Consider the following 19,380-nt stretch of genomic DNA (forward strand, 5'->3'; position numbering starts at 1 on the left):
CAAAGTAGGCACCTTCAGAAACACGCACACACACTTGCTCCACCGCTTCTATCATTGCAGGAAACACCAACAAAATTCCTCTTTTTGTATCTTCTGAAGTTGAGTCATCGTGCTGGTTTTGATCTCTTCTACAGTGGGAAAATGGGTACCTTTGATGCCTATTTCTAGCTTTGGGAAGAGCCAAATATTCGATGGTGCTAAGCTCTAAGGCTATCAAATTCTCTGAAGCAGATTTTCCCCAATTTGCATATGAACTTGATATTTTGGCGTTGCTCGGTCTTTGACATTACACCAACTGATCACCACACACTCCTACGTTCAGCTACACTACTCGTGCACTGCCTGTTATGACCTGTTCACACTTGTCAAATTCATAATTAGTCAACCTAAGGACTGTACTGTACAAGATTCGTTGTGTTTGCATCACAAATGCCGAATCTACAACAGTATTCCGGGAACTTTTTGAGCGCCCCTCGTATTTTACTTACACACAAATGAAAATTTAAGAGTAAACGATAATTTTAGGCTAAATTTCGTTAACCATACCACGAAATGTCGTCTTGTTAGTATCTTAACGAAGAGTTTAATGATCGTATATTTCAGTGTCAGTTTTACTTTAGTAAGTGGTATGGTTCTCGTACAACATCAATCTTCAGATTTATCAGGTTTTAACACTCATGCATATAATTTTCTTTAGATCAATTACATTATCGATTTGTTTCTCTCTCTCTTTCTCTACATATATACATATACAGGGTGTTTCAAAAGAACACCGACAACGTTTGGGAGGTGATTCCTGGCACCAAGAAAAGACAAAAAGTGTAGACCATCCTGGGTGCAGAAATGCTTTCTTTCGGAGTTATAGGCTGCCGAAAACATGAAAAAATGAACTTAAAGGTCCATAGCTCCGAAAGTATAAAACCTACCGTAGTCGGATCAAGACTTCACTTAGGAACTAGTATGTGCCCTATCCAAAAATACATGTTTCAGAATCCTAAGGTACTTACGAAGCAATTTTTATAGATGGAGTTTGGCTACTGTCATGTAATTTGAAGTACTTTCCAACTGCCTCTTTAAAAATTGTTGCGGAAGTACCGCAGGATTCTGGAACACTGATATTTGGATAGAACACATACTAGTTCCTAAGTGAAGTCTTGACCGGACTACGGTAGGTTCCATAGTTTTGGAGCTATGGACCTTTAAAGTTTATTTTTTCATGTTTTCGGTAGCCTATAACTCCGAAAGGAAGCATTTGTGCACCCAGGATGGTCTATACTTTTTGTCTTATCTTGGTGTCAGGAATCATCTCCCAAACGCTGTCCGTGTTGTTTTGAAACACCCTGTATATAATCACCTCTGGATACTTTATGTTCGGCAAACGCTAATAAAATTGTAGGATTAATGATGAAAAATTTCGAATCTTCATCCAACTATTTCAAAAACCCTACACAAACTTTTGACGGAATGTCGTACAAGGTAAGCTGTATCTTCTGTTATGTACAGAAAATCACAATACTTCATAACAGCCTTTTGTTAGTTTGTTGTTCTAAAAATTAATGCATAAAGGTATTTTATAAAATTCTGTGCAGAAATGAAGATCAAGAACCTAAACTGCAATCTCATCGTTAGATCCTGAACTAATTTATCCTGCTTACACATCCGATTTAGCCCCATATATTTTTTGACTGCTTTCACAACTGAAGACTGAGCTATAAGAACGAAGACTTTCTTTGCCATCACTGACATCTACATAATGCAATGATCGCCAAACCGTTGATCGCGACCTACTAGCAGCTCGCGTGGACATTTTCGGTAGATCGCGTTAACGCTCCGGTTGGCAAACCTTGATTCCTCTACTGAGCTGACGCTAACGATAGGGGGCGCTGACGACAACAACTGCTTATTTCTCCCGCGTAACTGTCATTGTCAGCCTCATCTCATAGTTGATTGTATACACGTGGGGTTGTGCATGTTATATTTTTCGTGTGTATATTACACATTTGCTAACCTGGATAATTTGATTTCATATTTACTAGAGATGTAAGTTTATAAGCAGTAAACAAATTAAGATTTTTTTTTTTTAAAAAAAAGGCGGTAGTTCTTTTGGTTGGTAACTCACAGTAGGATTTAAAAACGGTACGGTAGCTTAGAAGCTTCGTAACTTTGGCGATCATTGATATAATGTGATAACGGAATTCACGGGTACTTCCGGAAACAAATTTAGCATTTTTACGTAATTAACAATACCGTCTAAACCAGTGCACTGATGTGAAAGAAAACTACTTTGAAAACGATACATGCTACTAATGTATAAGTTCCAAATGTGAAACTTTTACAAATGCATTCCTGAAATTAAATTGTCACATTTTTTGCAATAAATGTTGAACAAAAGACCAGAGAAAGTAACAAAGCTGAGTACTTACCTAAAGTACGCTGAATTGACAGGGGAAGTTCCCGGTAATTCGAGTACGACATCCTTTGAACTCTTCATTTTACGGACATCCCACATCTTCACAGTTCCATCTACGGAAGCCGTGGCGAACAATGATGTATCTCTGAAAAACGTTTTCATCTCATCAATAATGTTTCTGAATTAGAATCAGGTATACTCAACCTGATATTATTAAACTTTCTAAACTAAAACTACAGTTCTTCCAACAACATTCTAACTCCAATAAAGAAAAAACTATACTGCGTTGCACGTGATCACTATGTACAACTGGTTAAGGAAATGTTGTAGAGTTGCCGCAACATGGGATGCACATCTCATTGGAAATACGTTTTTTTCACAGGCATTTGAATTTTTTCCAGAACCTTAGAAACTGCGTCAGATAATCATAACAAAAGATTTTACAAATTAACCTTAGAACAGAAATATAAAAGGAAGTTAGGCATTTTAATATTGAAACCTGACACAAGACACGTTACCAGATACACACAAAAGGAAGCGCCCATCAATATTTCGACATTATTGTCATACAAATTTTAGGTAATGAGAAAATAATAAGCAATTGTTTTTCGACTTGTACGATGTTAGATTGTGATCATCATGATAGCTAACACGTATGTGCTCGTCACTGTCGGACAGGTTGAGGCGTCCGGAAACTCCTCCGTTGGCAACTCAGCATGCCAGCAACCAAGTTCGTGCACAGTCTGAAGCATTTGTGGTCCAGAAACAACGGAAACTAACCAAAAGCACGCGTCCTGGCAGTTCAGCAGATGCTGTCGAACAGTACCGTTGATGGTACTTTATGGTCCAATGCAACCATGCAGATGAGATGTCGGTCATTCGGTAATGCGGTCACATTGCGAGCTCTACTGTTCGATCGTCACTGCGTATGGTTATCCTGTCTACTGTTTCCACACGCGTAGCACAATCGTGGCGGCATGCCCTGTAAGTGCTTCATTGCTGTCGTACAGTCGTACAAGATGTCGCCTTCCTGTAGCCCAATCATCGCCAACCTGTTCTAATGCAATCATCCTTTATCTTGCACCCTCTAACAAACGAATTTATTTTGTGAAGTTCCCCTATCAAATAAGGCAAAAAGAGAAATGGGTTTTGAAAAGCTTACATTCGTATTTAAAATTCCCTGACTTTTCCACGATTTCTAGGTTGGTGGGAATCCTGTAACTATTAAACAACTTATTCCTCAGAATAGTGCTCCAGTAAAAACACTTTTATTAGCACAATTCTATTGATCATATTTTCTTAAGTCTAATTTACACATTCTTCTTATGTTTACATTCAATTCGTGTAACATTTTTTGCATGAACTATTAACAAGCATTCACCTAAACTCCGACTACTCCTTAGACAATTCTAATATGTCTTTTTGTCTATTTATTTGTTTGTTTAATCATAACCCCAATGTTCCGGAAGCCTGCTAACTCGAGTAAATTTACAAATATTTTCTGATATGCCACTTTTGTCATCCTTGTTATTATATGTGTAAGTATTTCTGTTTGATTCCTATCCTGTTCTCATTACACCGGGTGTCATGCTTGTTCCTTTATTTGTTCTTACCCGTTGATCTGCTTCCTTTATCTTCCACGAGCCGGGTTTCTTCTTTTCATTCTTATCTTGTGGCTTTACTGTAATTATGTGATTTCTATGTACTTTCATAGTCCCTCCTTTCACTGCCACCTCAAAAAATATTAGTGGCTATCTTCCATCTTATGCCTCTGTTGATATATTTTTGTATTTCGAAATTTTTCACCTACACTGTAGTTCTGTTAATTGACTTGGCGTTTTTTTTTTTTTTTTTTCTCAGTTGAACTAGAATTAGAGGATATCTTTGGTATCTTTTGTTCAGTGTACCTAGGCATGATTGTATTAAACCTTGTGTTTGGTTCATAAGACAATATCACGCGTCTGAAGCATTATTTAGACGTCACTCTCCACCATCAACAGAAAGTTGAGGGAGGATATTTATTTTTCCTTGCTGTGGTATGCAATATAATTTACCTTGTAGCCAATTCGCAACTAGCTAGGCTGTTACTTGAGAAGATTTTGAATGTACTTCTCTTTCAATAGTATTTTTATAGACCCCACTGCTCTTTCAGCCTTACTATTACCTCATGGAGAATATTATGGGAAATGAATTAGCTTGATTTGCCTTTGAACACAATATTTTCTAAAAGTGTCTCATTAAAAAAGCATACCGTTATCTCCCACTAATGAGCTAGGGTAATCATATTCTAAAAAACTAGCTCACATTTTTCGATAGTGTCCGAAGCATTATTAGATGTCACTTTTTTACCATCAGCAAAAATGTAAAATTCACACAAAAAGAAGTGATCTAAATCAGTGTTGCTCAAAGTGTGGGTCGCAGACCATTTTTTTTGGTGGGTCGCGAGAAGTTTAATGATTTAAGAGATTTAATTGCTTTGGAGTACACCACCATTAAGTAGAATGTCAAAAGTAGGTGGGCCTCAAAATAATTTTTATTATTTAATGTGGGTCTCAGTAACAACTTTGAGAACCACTGATTTAAACGGACATGCTGGTATCTCAGACTGAGGCCACGACTGAAAGTTATTTTTTTTTATCGGAGCATTAGCTAATGTTTGACCGACTTCAAATTGATGTACCAAATCTTAAATGTTCTCTACCAATGAAGGCCACCAGACCTCTTCAGAACCTAGTCTTACTATACGTGCTGACTTTATATGGTGCTCGTGAAAGGCATTAAAATACTTTTTTCTTAGGTCATTAAGTAATAGGACTCAGCCGTTATGAAACAATGGTCAGCGATTTCAAAATTTCAGCTGTGTTGGAAATAAGCACTTAGTTCTGAAGAGTCCATGTAATTGGGTAACTTTTTGGGTTATCCACTGTAAAAATCCGACATAACGTTTCGTTTTGTTCAGTGGCTTGCCCATTTTTCTGTTGCTTGAAAGTAAAACTGAGGTGAAGAAACGTATTGTTGGGAAGTAGCTTCGTCCTCAGTTGTGGTAGACAGAGGAAACGTTGAAAGGAAATCCGCTCACTGTACTTGCTTAGAACAAATTAATTCGCAGTAATATTGAGAGAGCATTGAAAACCACCTTTGGAGACGAGGTGATGCAGTAGATGATGATGATGATGATGACTTGTTTCCAAAAATCCACCGCACTGGTTAAGAATCTGAGATGATTTGAGAAATGCGACCATATAGGAACTTGTGGAATTTCTTTACAGAAAAGACAACAGCTAAAGCCTCTCATTAGAAATGACGTTTCGGTTTTAGAAAGCGTGGCTGATACACACGCTACTGTTACTAGCTTTCCATTAACTTTGTTCAATAACATACTTACTCCGTACGGTGAGGCGTCAACCATTAAAACTACAGGTTTATCTTCTTGCACTGGATGAAGTATTTCTGATTTCAACAACGGTTTAACACTATCGAACTCCGCCTGTTATCTGTTGGTCTATTCCCATTTAACGTTTTCTTCAATAAACCATAGAGAAAAGGTATTCTGCTACCAAGATTCAGTCATTGGTGATGGAAAAAGAACAGCATCTCTAAGGATTATTGCAATTGTAATACATCTTTTGGTGCTGACGTATTTACAGTATTTGAAATTTTTATCTTGAACTGGTAGAATTCTATCACTTTTCATTTGGCGACATAAATATGTTATTTTTTGTACAAAAAATGAACCTTTTTCCAGATTATCTTGTACATTCAGTTGTCCGAACCTTTCTAGCAGCACAACCGTACGTCTGTAACACAGGGTGTCTACTAAAATTCCAAAAATAAAATTTCGTGATGTTTTCGTGACCTTTTCTTTACCAAATCATAAAATTTCGCAACATTCTTAAGAGGGAATTGTGAGTACGAAGTGGGTCGAAGTTTTATGCATGCGATAGAAGCGTACTTTGCTTGCAATTTGGCAGCGTCTAAAGTCAACCATAGACATTTTTGGTGGTGAATTTTGACAATTTATACAACAAAATTTTCTAGTTTGTGCTTGTATTTGTACAGATGAAAAAATCGTGACCCAAAAGCTAAATTTTGTGACTTCTTCTGGACTTTCATGGCCGTTTTCTGATTTCGTGACTTATGTCATTAAACTGTTTACCACTTTGTTTCATACTATCTAGTATATTTTGTTCTATTATGCACTGAATTTATTTAACAATGATCTGCCGAAGATCGGTATTACCATATAACGTTTGATCACTACTATGGGCAATCCATACGTTATTTGTAGCAGTGTTACTGTTGTCCACGTAAATCCTATTACTTCAATAGCTGTGCCGTCTGCATTTCCTAGATTTGTAACATACTTGACGATTCTTGCTTTAAGAAAATATCCCTGTTTCAGATTGTAACCGCTCTCTATGATGGCTGCCGCAGTATGTAATAGGTATGCATAAGTATTTCATATTGTATATGCTGGTTCATTTTATTTTGTGATTTTATCCTGTTCTTGCGCCATATTTGTTGACGTGAAACTCCCTAGAATAGTAACTGATGAACAAATTATTCCTCTGAATAGTATTTCTGACAAAACACTTTTATTAGCACAATATTTTATGATATGTCACAATTTACTTGATATTGAACTTCTTATTTTAAAGTCTACCTTACATATTATAATTATAAACAATTTATATCTTTCCGTTGAGAAGTGATCAACGGGAAATACGAATATTTTGAAGCAGTAACTATTATTACAACGAATATATATATATATATATCTATATATCTATATATCTATATCTATATATCTCTCTCTCTCTCTATATATATATATCTATCTATCTATCTATCTATCTATCTATCTATCTATCTATCTATATCTATATCTATATCTATATCTATATATATATATATATATATATATATATATGTATGTATGTATGTATGTATGTATACAGGGTGGTAGGTAACTCCACCGACAAACTTTGGGAGGCGATTCCTTATAAGAAATGAAAGAAAAAAGTTCTAATAAACATGGGCCGAAAAATGTCTCCTTTCAGAGTTATGATTCATTGAAAATTCGAAATATCATTTTTCAAAGCTCCCTACTTCGAAACTATAGGACCTATCCCAAGCGGCTCAAGGAATTACACAGGAACTAGTATGTTCTCTATCTAAATATCCATGTTTTACCATCCTCCGTTATCGGTGAAAGGAACTGTGAAAAGGAAGTTGAAGTATGGGGATACTCCTTTAAGTACTAATGGTGCGTTCGTTTCGCTGGTACCGGTGAATTCTGAAACATGGATATTTAGATAGAGCGTATACCAGTTTCTGTGTAATTCCTTAAACCACTTAGGATAGGCCCTATAGTTTCTAAGCCAGGGCGTTTTGAAACGTGATATTTAAAATTTTCGGTAGTTTATAACTCTGAAAGGAGACGTTTTTCGACCCATGTTTATTAGAACTTTTTTCTTTCATTTCGTATAAGGAACCGCCTCTCAAAGTTTGTCGGTGGAGTTACCTACCACCCTGTACATATATATTACATATATATAGACCCGTGTTTATATATTGTGCGCCCCTGTGTTCTAAATAATCCTCCTCCCCTTCTGCACAAACTTGTCTCAAACCATAGGCGTCTCTGGCATGTAAAAATTGAGGACGACGACTAGAAGAAATAATGTTTGCATACCCGAACTAAATTTCCGTCAAAATCGTGAGCTAAATAGGAAGTTATTTCAGTTATCGGGTTAAAGTTTCTACCTCTACCAGATAATTAATTACCTAGTTATATCATAAATACTATCACAAGTTTGAATGTGAATAACACAGAGTATTAACACTATGGCAATTTATTTTGGTCATGATTTACATTGATATGTTGTACACCTGACGCACCAATCATTTTTCGAAATGTCTCCCCTTGGCCTTGATGCAGGCACGAAGTCTGTCCGGCCACTGGTCAATGGCATTACGCACCACGTCCATGGGAAAATTGTTCACTGCTCGGGTCAAGGATTGTTTCAGAGTGTCGACAGATGGATGCCATTTATGGCAGACCTTTGTCTGAAGGACTGCCCAAAGTTTGTAGTCCAACGGGTTAAGGTCCGGGCTGCTAGAAGGTCAATCAGCGGTAGAAATGAAGTCGGGGACGTTCCGTACCAGCCACTCCTGGGTTGTTTTCGCTTTGTGGCCTGGAGCGGAATCCTGCTGGAAGGTTCACCTTTCTCCAGGAAATATGGTAGCAGACAGTGTTTCACTATAGGTGTTAGCACAGTTCCTGGTACACCCTGGCAGATGTTTTAACACTTTTTTTTTTTTTTTTTTTCAAAAATGCAGCTGGGTTGTGCCTGAGTAGCTCACTCCCCACCAAACCATCACTGAGGCACGATTATGTGCTCTCTGAACCCTTGGAGCTGCCTCAGCAGCTGCAGTAGATGACGTGGAATACACACGATCATTTTGGGGGCTGTAGGCCTGCTCAATTGTGAACACCTTTTCGTCAGTGAACAGAATCTTTCTGTGTAGATTGTTGGCGTAACGCCGCCTCTTATACGCCCGTAGATGTAGGTCACTCCTGTGCACACAAGACATGGAATTTCTGCTGATGTTCATCTCAGCAACCATAACACTTTGTGTTCGAACAGGATTTCTTCGAATTCTTGCTGCTACTGCTTTCTGGACCTGCGGGGTTCGGACCGTTCGTGGTTTACCACTCCTTGCGCGGCCAGCTGCCGTTCCAGTTTCGGTGTATCGCCGTATGGCGTGATACACGAATCTCTTGCTGATTTGTAGGGTTTTCAGGAGGTTGAAAATCTCACCTGCTGTCTTCCCGACCTTGTGTAGTGCAATTACTGCTACACGATTTTCGTAACCACCCCACTCCATCAGAACTCAGTACAATATTAACGTATGTCATAAACAGTCAAATACACACTACATGCATCTTCCGCTTTATACACAGATGGCAGCACTGTGCCACTCCAGATGCCTACAACGCCACTCCAAACTTTGTGACAGTATTTATGATATAACTAGGTATATTCTTCCATCACTGGACAATCACTTGCTACATATTTAAAAGTTTCTTTATAGGAAACGTCGGGGTTCCTTTATGTCTATTGTACTGTTCCTGTCTTCGTTGAATTTCACTCAATCCCAGTTCAACTTTATACACATTATTTTACATTTTTCAGTGCAACTTTATTTCCATGCTTTCCTTTCCCTATTTTTGTAAAGTCTCTTCTACAACCCATGTTTCTTTGCTGTGATACCTTTATGATACTCGTGCAACTTACTCGCGAAGTTCTAAATATTCGGACTAGCTTGTTTCTGTATCTACTTTCTCTCAACCTATATTTCTTCTATATTTCAAACAAATCTCGTTTCTTCTTCATGTTTAAACTGTTCAATATTTAACTTGTATTTTTATTTTTTTAGTGGCATTACACCTATCATCTCTGCATTGTTATCTGCCAACTTTTGCATTTTTTAACCCTTGTATTCATTATCTTTGTCTTGATATAGCAATTATATGCTTTAGTGCTATCCATTACTTGTAGTCTATCTCTTTTTTCTCTTGTTTTGTTCCGATCATACCACGGAATTCAGAAGACAATTCCTTCTCAGAAGTATAATTATAATACAAATATATACACAGTGTAACAGTACCACTTAAGAACAAATATAATATTCCTGTGTTCCTCTTTTCTTTACTTCTTCGATATAAGTATTTCAGACTTCCTCCATTTCTCTTTTTACACAAAATTTTCGGGGGGGGCACGTCCCCCTTTCCTCCGCCAGAGACTTCTTTTGCAAACATACCAGCTCTTGTTGAGTAGCAGTTTAGGTATTATAAGTTACAAAAGTTACAAAGTAGTTTTAAATGGCCTAATTCTGTTAATGGTGGACGTCACTGTGACACACAAGTAATTATTAATGATAACTTATAAGAAAAATAATTGATTACATTATTCGCCGTCAGTAATGGTTTAATAGCATTTATATTAATGATACAGAAGTTGTCTGTCCGTAGTGTTTTTCAACTCGAGAGCCATAATACAGAAACATGAAAGTGTAATATATGTTTTAAAGTTCTCAGAGAAATGGTCCAAATGGCCTGTTCCAGGTCCCTAAGTCACACCTCAGCTGAGATATGAGGGTGCAAAGTTCCCATAAGAATAACATAGGGGCATTTTGAAAATATTCGTAAACGATCAATATTAGAGTTGAATTCATAGTTTTTTTTGGAGGATTCCGTGCAATCTCGCACGGTGCTCATTATCGAGCAATTTCGCACTGTCTTCCTTATCGGATTAATCATTCTGCAAGTGTGGTGCATTTTCACATGGTCCACCTGTCAATCATGTGATTCATCCTGAAATCGCCTTCACTATAGGGGCTGGGAGGACAGAACAAATGTCAACTAAGTAAGAACAGAAACAGAGCAAATACAAGTTAAAATAAATACGAGCAATTGAATTAATACTAGCTTCAAGCATATTTCCAAATTGTACACGATACATGCAGATAGGGCTATAGGAACCACACGTAAGACATTGGTTATACCAGTCGCGTATGCATTGTTGCCAGATAAAATAGAACAAACAAACATACAAGGAACTGTTTACATTTCTGGGGGCCGCGGTGGCTCAGTGGTAGAGCGTTCACCTCTGGTGCTTGGGGTCTCGGGTTCGGTCCCAGCCCCCGCCAAGTGAACTTTGTGGTGGACAAACACCGTGTGCGTGGGTTTTCTCGGGGTTCTCCCGTTTCCTCCCACTTTCTTCATTCCACCATTTCATTCAGTACTCATCATCACCGTGTTCTTTAGCCTAACCGGCATAACCTTGGGACGTAAAACTCAAAGATTTCATTTCATTTCATTTTTTGTTTACATTTCTTAAAATGTGGTTTGGCCAGAACGCATCTCGAGTGCTTAAAGTGGATTTTGAGCTTGCTGCAATCAATGCACTGCGTGCGGTGTTTCCTAATTCACAGGTTTCTGGCTGCTATCACCCTTTAACCACAACATCTGGTTGAAGATTTTTAGGTCTCGTCAAAGGATACCTCCACAGTGAAAATGTACTTTCATCATGTTCGTATGTGTAGTGCCTCAGCATTAATATCATCAAGCATAATCGATGAAGGTTGGCTCATCGTCATGGAGGACTGTCTGGCCAGAAAATCGAAGAGTTAAACGATTATTTCATTGAACAATGGATGGACATTCTAAGCACTCAGAGAAATATAGAACTGCACTGGTCAAAGACACACAACACACAATCCTGTGGCGGGTTGGCGCAATAAGTTAAACCGCAGCATATCTAAGTGTACACAACGTATCTTGAAGCTTGCGAGTGTACTAAAAACAGCTTCGACGTCTAGTTTTTATGTTTTTGCAAGACAGGGCTTAAAAATTGCAATCCAGAGAAGCGTAGAAAATCAACTTATAATCATCCTGACCACAGACTGTAGTTAGTCCTGAAGAAACTAGGATATGGCGTGAACTATAAACAAATGCTTGAGAAGCTTGAGCTTAAGGATGGGTACGAGTCGAACTAAAACTCGACTCGAATTCACGTCGAGTTTCGATTCGAGTCAAAGGTAATTTTCTCTAGTCGAGTTTGATAAATAGCTCCCTCACTTAGCTGGTTTTAACTTGTTTTGAAACCATGAGATTTGAATCAGTAATGTCGAATACTTTCAGTATTGCTCACGAGAAGAGACACTGCTCGCACCTCGTCTCGTCGCGATAATGAGACGACAATAGACTTTTATAACGAGACAGCCTCAAATGTGAGCACCAATATATAAGTATATACTGTACTTCTTACCATCAAAGCTGAGATCTGCACGGTCGAATTGTTGAGTCCGGGTAGTGATGTAAACCGAGCCTGCTCGCTTAAACTGAGCGAACAATTAGAGTCGATTCGGTTAGGATGAACCACTGGTTCGGCTCAATTGAGCGGATGGCTCGAGCAGGCTGAGTTGAAACGAGTCCATCGGCTCAACTGAGCCTATAGTTCGACCCGACTTGGTTCTGTTCGGCTCAGGTAAGCCATCGCCTGGGTTCGGCTAAACTAAGCCGAAGGATCGAGTCACCTCGGTGGGATGAGTTACAAGCTCGGCTAAATTCTCGGTTCGGCTCGATAGTGAATGAGCTGTGACCCAACCGCTCGAGCTGTCGACAACCCTAAACCCGGGGCGAGCAGCATTGAACATGTTTGCCCGGTGCCCTATAACTTTTATCAATTTTTGGCTTGAACCCGAATACTTGCCCCTCCGGAACTCAAACCGAAACACTTGTAGCTCATTAACAAGAGGTAGTTAACTACAAAATTAGAATGTGCATATGTGCCAAAAAGAATAAAAGAAATATGTTTAGAATGAACCATCATGAATAAATTTGTCTAATGAATGATTTGTTATTTTTTTCGAAAGGTATCTACAGAAAATATTTGTCAGTGTCGAAAAAAGAAATATTTGTGCAATTTATAATTTTGCGTAACTTATTTTCAATCTGAATAACTCAGTGTGATACAATATCAATTTCAATAAACTGTGTACAGTTTCTATTTTAGGTTTGTTCGTCTTAGTGTGTTTTCAATACGAATAAATAGCAAATCATTTATTCATGGTGCTTCATTTATTCAGTGTACCAGACTAGTACATTATTAAACATACTATAATAATTTTCTTCTAGTACTGTATATTGTTATGATTACTCTGTATGCATTATTTAAAACTCAATATACATTACTCTTTATACATTATTTATTTAGTAGCTGTTGTGCCATTGCTTATTAAAATTTTACAATCAAGTATTACTAGAATCCTGTTCTAAAAATACAACAATCACACTTATTTTGTGTAAGTTGGCTACCTGTCTAAGTTGGCCACTTTTCAATAGAACCGATGGTGGCCAACATAAACAGGTTTCACTGTATATGGTTCGGAAAGTGTAGTTTATCACAAGTTAGAAACTACCAATACAAGACTAAATTAATTTTTTTTTTGGGGGGGGGGGGGCAACGCTGCTGTCACCTGTGTAGTTGCATCTGAACCAATAAACTAGTGTGACATTATCAATGCGGTGTCTCACCTAGCATTATTCAGAAGGTATGTCATAGCTCTTCCCGCTCATAGTGTAGCATAGAGCACATTCTTTAACTATAAAAAGTACATCACAAATTCCATAAAATACGCACTTAAGAGTTTCAATGAATAAATTTGAAAATGTGGATGTTTGCAATGTAATGCGAGGATAAGATTCATTATGTATTTCAAACTGGATTAAGTTATATTTATATATACAGGGTGTCCAATATACAATACAACCCGGAGTTTGGGGTAGCAGAACTTTTGACCGGAAGCGATACACAAATAATAGTTATATTAAAATGAAGCCTTATTTTTTAACTAGGAAGCAACGACTGAAGTACACTAAGAACTACATAATGTTGCCGCAGGTAACTGAAGGTATAAATCAATTTCTTTAACAAAACACGTAAATTGACTCATAACTCATACGTATGGATGTTCTGTTGTTATTAATTTCCAGTTTGTTTAGTTGGAGTAGCTTGGAAATTATGGAGGAAAATAGAACTTTTCATTTCCACCGATAACCAAATCGGATGAGGTCTCTATAAGAGGTAATTAGGGAAATTGTAGTTTTCATAAACACATAATTGGCAACACTGCTGATGTATCAATGCAAGTAATCTGTCAACATTATACAATTAATGAAAACAATGAAAAAGAAACTTTGAAGTTATCATGATAAAACTTTTACTTACATGCACCCGGCAACTGCTATTCACGACAAAGTGAGTTTTCAGCTCTACAGCAGCTGCTAGAAGTGCCCCCGTTATGATTTAAACAAAGGTTCATACGTTTCACCATGTTGGCGGCAACTTCACGAAGAGTAAAAGTGTTAATGTTCTCAATGGCACTGTGAATGTTCGTTTCCAGGTTTTGTATAGTTTAAGGATTTTTCTTGTATACCTCTTGCTTTAAGTAGCCCCACAGAAAAAAGTCAGGGGAGCGACTGGGCCACAAGTCTTTACTTATCCGTTCACCGAAAAAAAAATTCTTGCAACAGGTTTAATGTTTCATTTGACGTATGGTATGTTGCCCCGTCTTGCTGAAACCAACAGTCACGTTCATTAATATTCAACAAAGAAATGAACTGCGTAATAAGTTCACGAAACATTGTGCCGTCGACTATATTGTGGAAAAATAAAGATCCGACTATTCGGTAGCGCACCACATATCTACCTTTACGAGATGTAACACATGTGGATTGTCAGATGACCAATACCTGAAATTCTGACTGTTCACGTAACTTGAGGTAGTCCTCTGGACGGCCCTACCGGGGAAGAGCAGTGGCCACGGCCCTTCTCCCAAATGGCGACTTACACGTGCTGTTGCGTCTGGGAAGAGATACCGAGTATCGCAACGTGTACGTGGTACCTCAATACGATAAAGAGAGGTAGTCCCGTATTGCTTGGACGATCCTACCGGGAGGGGTGTGTCGGATTCCTGCCTGCTAGGGAAGCTAAACGAAAGTGGTGGAGGGGCCAATCCCAGGCACCTGGATACCGGCTCTGATCCCACGGAAGGAAGGAAACTCTGTAGGATATGGGCCGGCATCAAACTCAAATGGTGACTTAACACGTACCATTGGATCCGGGATGAGATGCGAAGCATCTCGAAGTGTGTGTGGCACCTCTACACACAGCGGTTGCCTGTTGAACGATAGAGGTAGGCAGGGCCGGGACGCTAGCCCCCTCGGGCATTGCCTGGGGTTCCTGGATTGGGTTGGACTCTGCCGGGCTGTGGTCATACCGTGGAATTCGGTAGTATATGGGAACTAATCCCAGGAACCTGGGTAACGGTGAACATGTGCGGGAGGTGAACTTCCCTTATAACGCTCGGGCACCATGCCTGCAGAGAATGGTAGGACCTGACTCGCTAGCAGGATTGCCTCCATTAGTAGGTTAACTGGTAGGCACTCACGACTTCGGTCTGACCGCGCAGTGGGCGTATCCCACTCCCTCAGTGAATGGGGGTTACACGCTAAGTCGTCAAGGTTAGGGGACAAATTTTGACGACTCAGGTCCAGGCACGAGCAACTACGGACAGGGTGACTCGTTTGGCGGAACCCGTCCATTAAAGAGACCGAACGGTCGCGGGCATGCTCTCCATGCATGCAATTAAGCGTGGACTAGTAGACCACTAGCATCAACGTGTTCACGTAACCATTGACATTAAACCAAGCTTAATCGCTGAAGAATATCTTGTCCAACACATCAACTCCATGGGCTCGAATAAAAGATTGAAACCAATGGCAATACTTTTTTCGGGATCCCAAGACTGGCATCTTAAGTACTTGAACAACCTGTATCTCGTATGCCCGTAGGTATACTATCTTTAAAGCCATGTGAGTCACTGCACGTGGTAAATTTACTTGTGCTGCAAACTTACGTACAGATTTCTGTGGTGATTGTGACATAGTGATAAAACCTAAAATAGGCATGCAATCTACTTTTAAACTTGACCGGTTTGGGGACACAAAAGGCCGTTAGAAACTTCACGGAGGCATATCAAACAAAGATCTTTGTCTGGGATACGAACTCCAAACTATTCTCACAACTGAAATTACTGAATGGCCTTGACATCCACCCAGTCCTCCAAGAAGTAATGTAAATTAATGCACGTCTGGGGGCGTAGAAAACGTAGCTCAGAATTGACTATAAACATGGAAATTAAAATTCAGAGATAAAATGCAACAACACACAGGAAATTTAAAACAATATTTTAATAATCTGTTGTTCAGAAAATAAGAAATATAATTGAATAATTACAGAGCATTTCAAGGACTGGTATGGATTTTAAGACTAGGCTAGACAAGACAATACATGATCACTTATTCTTTGGTAATGGTGACGAGAACCTCTGACTGACGGAATGACGGTGTAGAAATTACCGACGATGAATAAACTGACTCACAGAGTCACAAAATAGTACTTCCTTACCGAGAAGAGAATCCGACAGTATTTATATGATTTTTTCGTCATGTCAACATTCTTACACATTCTTTGTGCGCCTTCCTAGTTTTAAAAGTCATAGCTGGTCATTCGCATTGTAGAAGTCAAGACACACTAAATTTTCCGTTGGATTATCAATCCTAAAGAATATTCGAACTGCCTCCACTTCACACATTGCTTATTTTATATACATTTTTCATTTCAATTAAATATTTTGTTTCATTAAATTGAGGTACACAATAATATGTTGTTCTACGGTGTTCAAAATCTCTTATGTAAGAATACGCCGTTGCTTATTGTGTTGTTTTTCGTGTACAGATCCTGTCTAACGAAATTTTGAAACAAGTCTACATATTGTTGACTTATTTGGAAGACTAGTGTTGGGAAAATGTTTACGAAATTCTGTTCTTACTGTGGCATACGAGTTAGAACGTAAAAACCTTCTCTTCTGTAGAGTATCTCATTGCACCAAAGCAATAATCACTTCACATGAAGTTAATAAACACATACAACACAATACAGAACTCAAAAATAAAACTCGCGTTTCCTTCGTTTAAAAAAAAAAAAAAAAAAAAAAAAAAAAAAAGCAGGAAATGTTACCTCGCTGGTTAGCATTGTTGCCGGGTGCAAGAATTGCATCAATGTGGAAGGGAATTGTCATTTTAGATTAGGTCTACATTTATCACACGTACAACTGTAACATTACGTATCGTAACACCTCTGGCACGAGACATACGTAGTTTTACCGACAATGCAGAGAGAACTTCTTGCAGGGAATCAAGACTGTCATCGGATACGGTTAAGAGGAGAAACTGAAAGTACGTAAAGTGGATAAAATAATAAAGGCGAATGAATGCTGCCTACTCCCAGGGATCAATCATGACCACAATCTATTGGGAAGATATATTTTGTTTATCTGAAGCCAGGAAGAACCAGATGTGGATGCACATGGATAAAACGTCTAACCATACTGCCAGATCATCCCTCAGGTTTTGTTATGACATGGAGCAAAGAACTGAAATCCATGTTATTAGCCTTCATGACATTCCTGTAAAAAAAAAAAACCCTGGCAACAGCGCAGTGCTTTTCTACGCATTTGAACTGTTAAAATGTAGCCTAAAACAAGCCTGTAGCCTGTTAAAATGTAGCCTGCAAGGGAAAATGAGATGGAACTCCTATGCCTGTGTTGTAAGGGGTAGATTGTTTCAGTGTATATTGCGATGTGAGACGATAGTTTGTAATCAAGAGCCCCCACTTATTTGACGAGCATGAATTCCGTGACTTTCCCACGTCACGATTTACAAATTTCCAGGTCTATGCATAATGTAAAAAGCAACTATATTTTTCCTGACCAGAGGGTCTCTCATCTACTATGTATGTAGATATATAAAGTGTGTGTGTGTGTGTGTGTACGTAGAAAAATTTTGCAAAACAAACTAATTATTTTACAAAATATCCCCTACCTAATAGTAAGACAAAAATACAAATGGGTTTTGCAAAATAAATATTCGTACTTAAAAATTCCCTGATATTTTTCTTTCTTTGCTTTTCATGAAATTCCCTGACTTTTCCAGGACTTTTTACGAGTAAGCTGAATTTCCTGACATTTCCAGGTCCTCCAGGTTGGTGGGAAAACTGACTTTGCTGGTGGTCCGACAGAACACTACCGTTAGTTGTGGCACAGCTATTCATAGGGTAAATATACTAAAATTCGGTCGGATTTAATGGGATCAGCCTTTTATGTATTCCAAGCAGCACATAGGAACGTGTCACACGAGACTGTCTTTTACGCAAGTGCGTTACGATAAATACATCTCAATACCTTCTGTGTGGCATGTCTGTCGATTTCCAATCCAAGGCTCGCCGAATGAAAGTAGCAGCATGGACTTACGTTCCAAAGCAGCACCTTTTTAAAGCAGCGTGCTTGCTTACGATCAGCAGGCAGAACACATTCCAATCGGAGTATTGTATTACAATCGCTCTGAGTTCATGTTTCCTGAACAATATGTTTATGTTTTATGTTTGCGCGTGATACCAATCAAATGTTAAGCCGTGGTGGAATTACCAGTACAGTGGAACGGCACACATCTGTTTCAAAGAAAGAAAAGATCTCACAAGCACACAAACTTCTCGGCAATTACTCTTACAGACTCATCGTCAGACTATCATGAACTTCCGTATCTACTGTATTGTATAAAAATGAAACTATTCTTATTAGTAATCGAATTATGGGAAAACGGCTGATCCGATTGAAATGATTTTTTTTAACTATAGTTATCCCCTACTTCGAACTGAGTTTTTTCATCAAGTTACTTTAAAATGCATACTCTAAGAGGAGAAAAGGAGTGGGAAGTCATAATTGATGCGAAAAATTGAGTCTCTTACAAACTCCTCAACTCAGGAACATGAATCTTGGTATATAATCTCTTCGTTAAAAGCAACGCGACACATGTCCCAGCGTTCTTGACATTCTTTTAAGCGAGAGGGAGGGGGGGAGGGCAAGAGCACATTTTATATGCACATCTATAATGTAAGTATGTAAGTGTGTATGTTCTAGTATAAATGTGGAACGTTTGTAGCATTTTGTCAAATTTGGTACACATCTGACTTACAATATGGTAAAATTGTGTAAATAGGACACTCCTAAGGGTTGGGAGGAGGTGAATGTACCGATATCAGTGTCAAATCCATAGTTTTTGAGGTTGGTCAGATAATAGTTAACGCCCCCGATGCCGTTTACGTCCAAATTAATCTTATATCGGCACGGGGAATAAGGGGCAGGGGTTGGAAGTGAATGACATGTAAAAATTATAGAAATAGATCAATACGAATGTCCAATCCATAGCTGAGATGAAAAGTGACTTTTACGTCTAAATTCAGACCCTGTACAGGGGTGGGAAGAGGAGACATTAGGGATTT

At 38.5% G+C, this 19,380-nt stretch overlaps 1 protein-coding gene across 4 annotated transcripts in view; it reads right to left on the reverse strand.

Moving 5' to 3' along the window:
- The window catches only part of LOC145671331 (DNA damage-binding protein 2-like), a 212,196-nt gene that overhangs the window by 113,898 nt on the left and 78,918 nt on the right, over positions 1-19,380 (reverse strand). For all 4 annotated transcript variants that reach the window (XM_081740344.1, XM_081740342.1, XM_081740343.1 and 1 more), the window contains exon 7: positions 2,424-2,555. In XM_081740344.1, the coding sequence (XP_081596470.1) occupies positions 2,424-2,555 (132 nt within the window). The remainder of the gene's footprint in view (positions 1-2,423; positions 2,556-19,380) is intronic.

Source organism: Thermobia domestica, chromosome 15 (genome assembly GCF_964235325.1).
Source record: "Thermobia domestica chromosome 15, izTheDome1.hap1.1, whole genome shotgun sequence".
Classification (NCBI taxonomy): Eukaryota; Metazoa; Arthropoda; class Insecta; order Zygentoma; family Lepismatidae; genus Thermobia; species Thermobia domestica.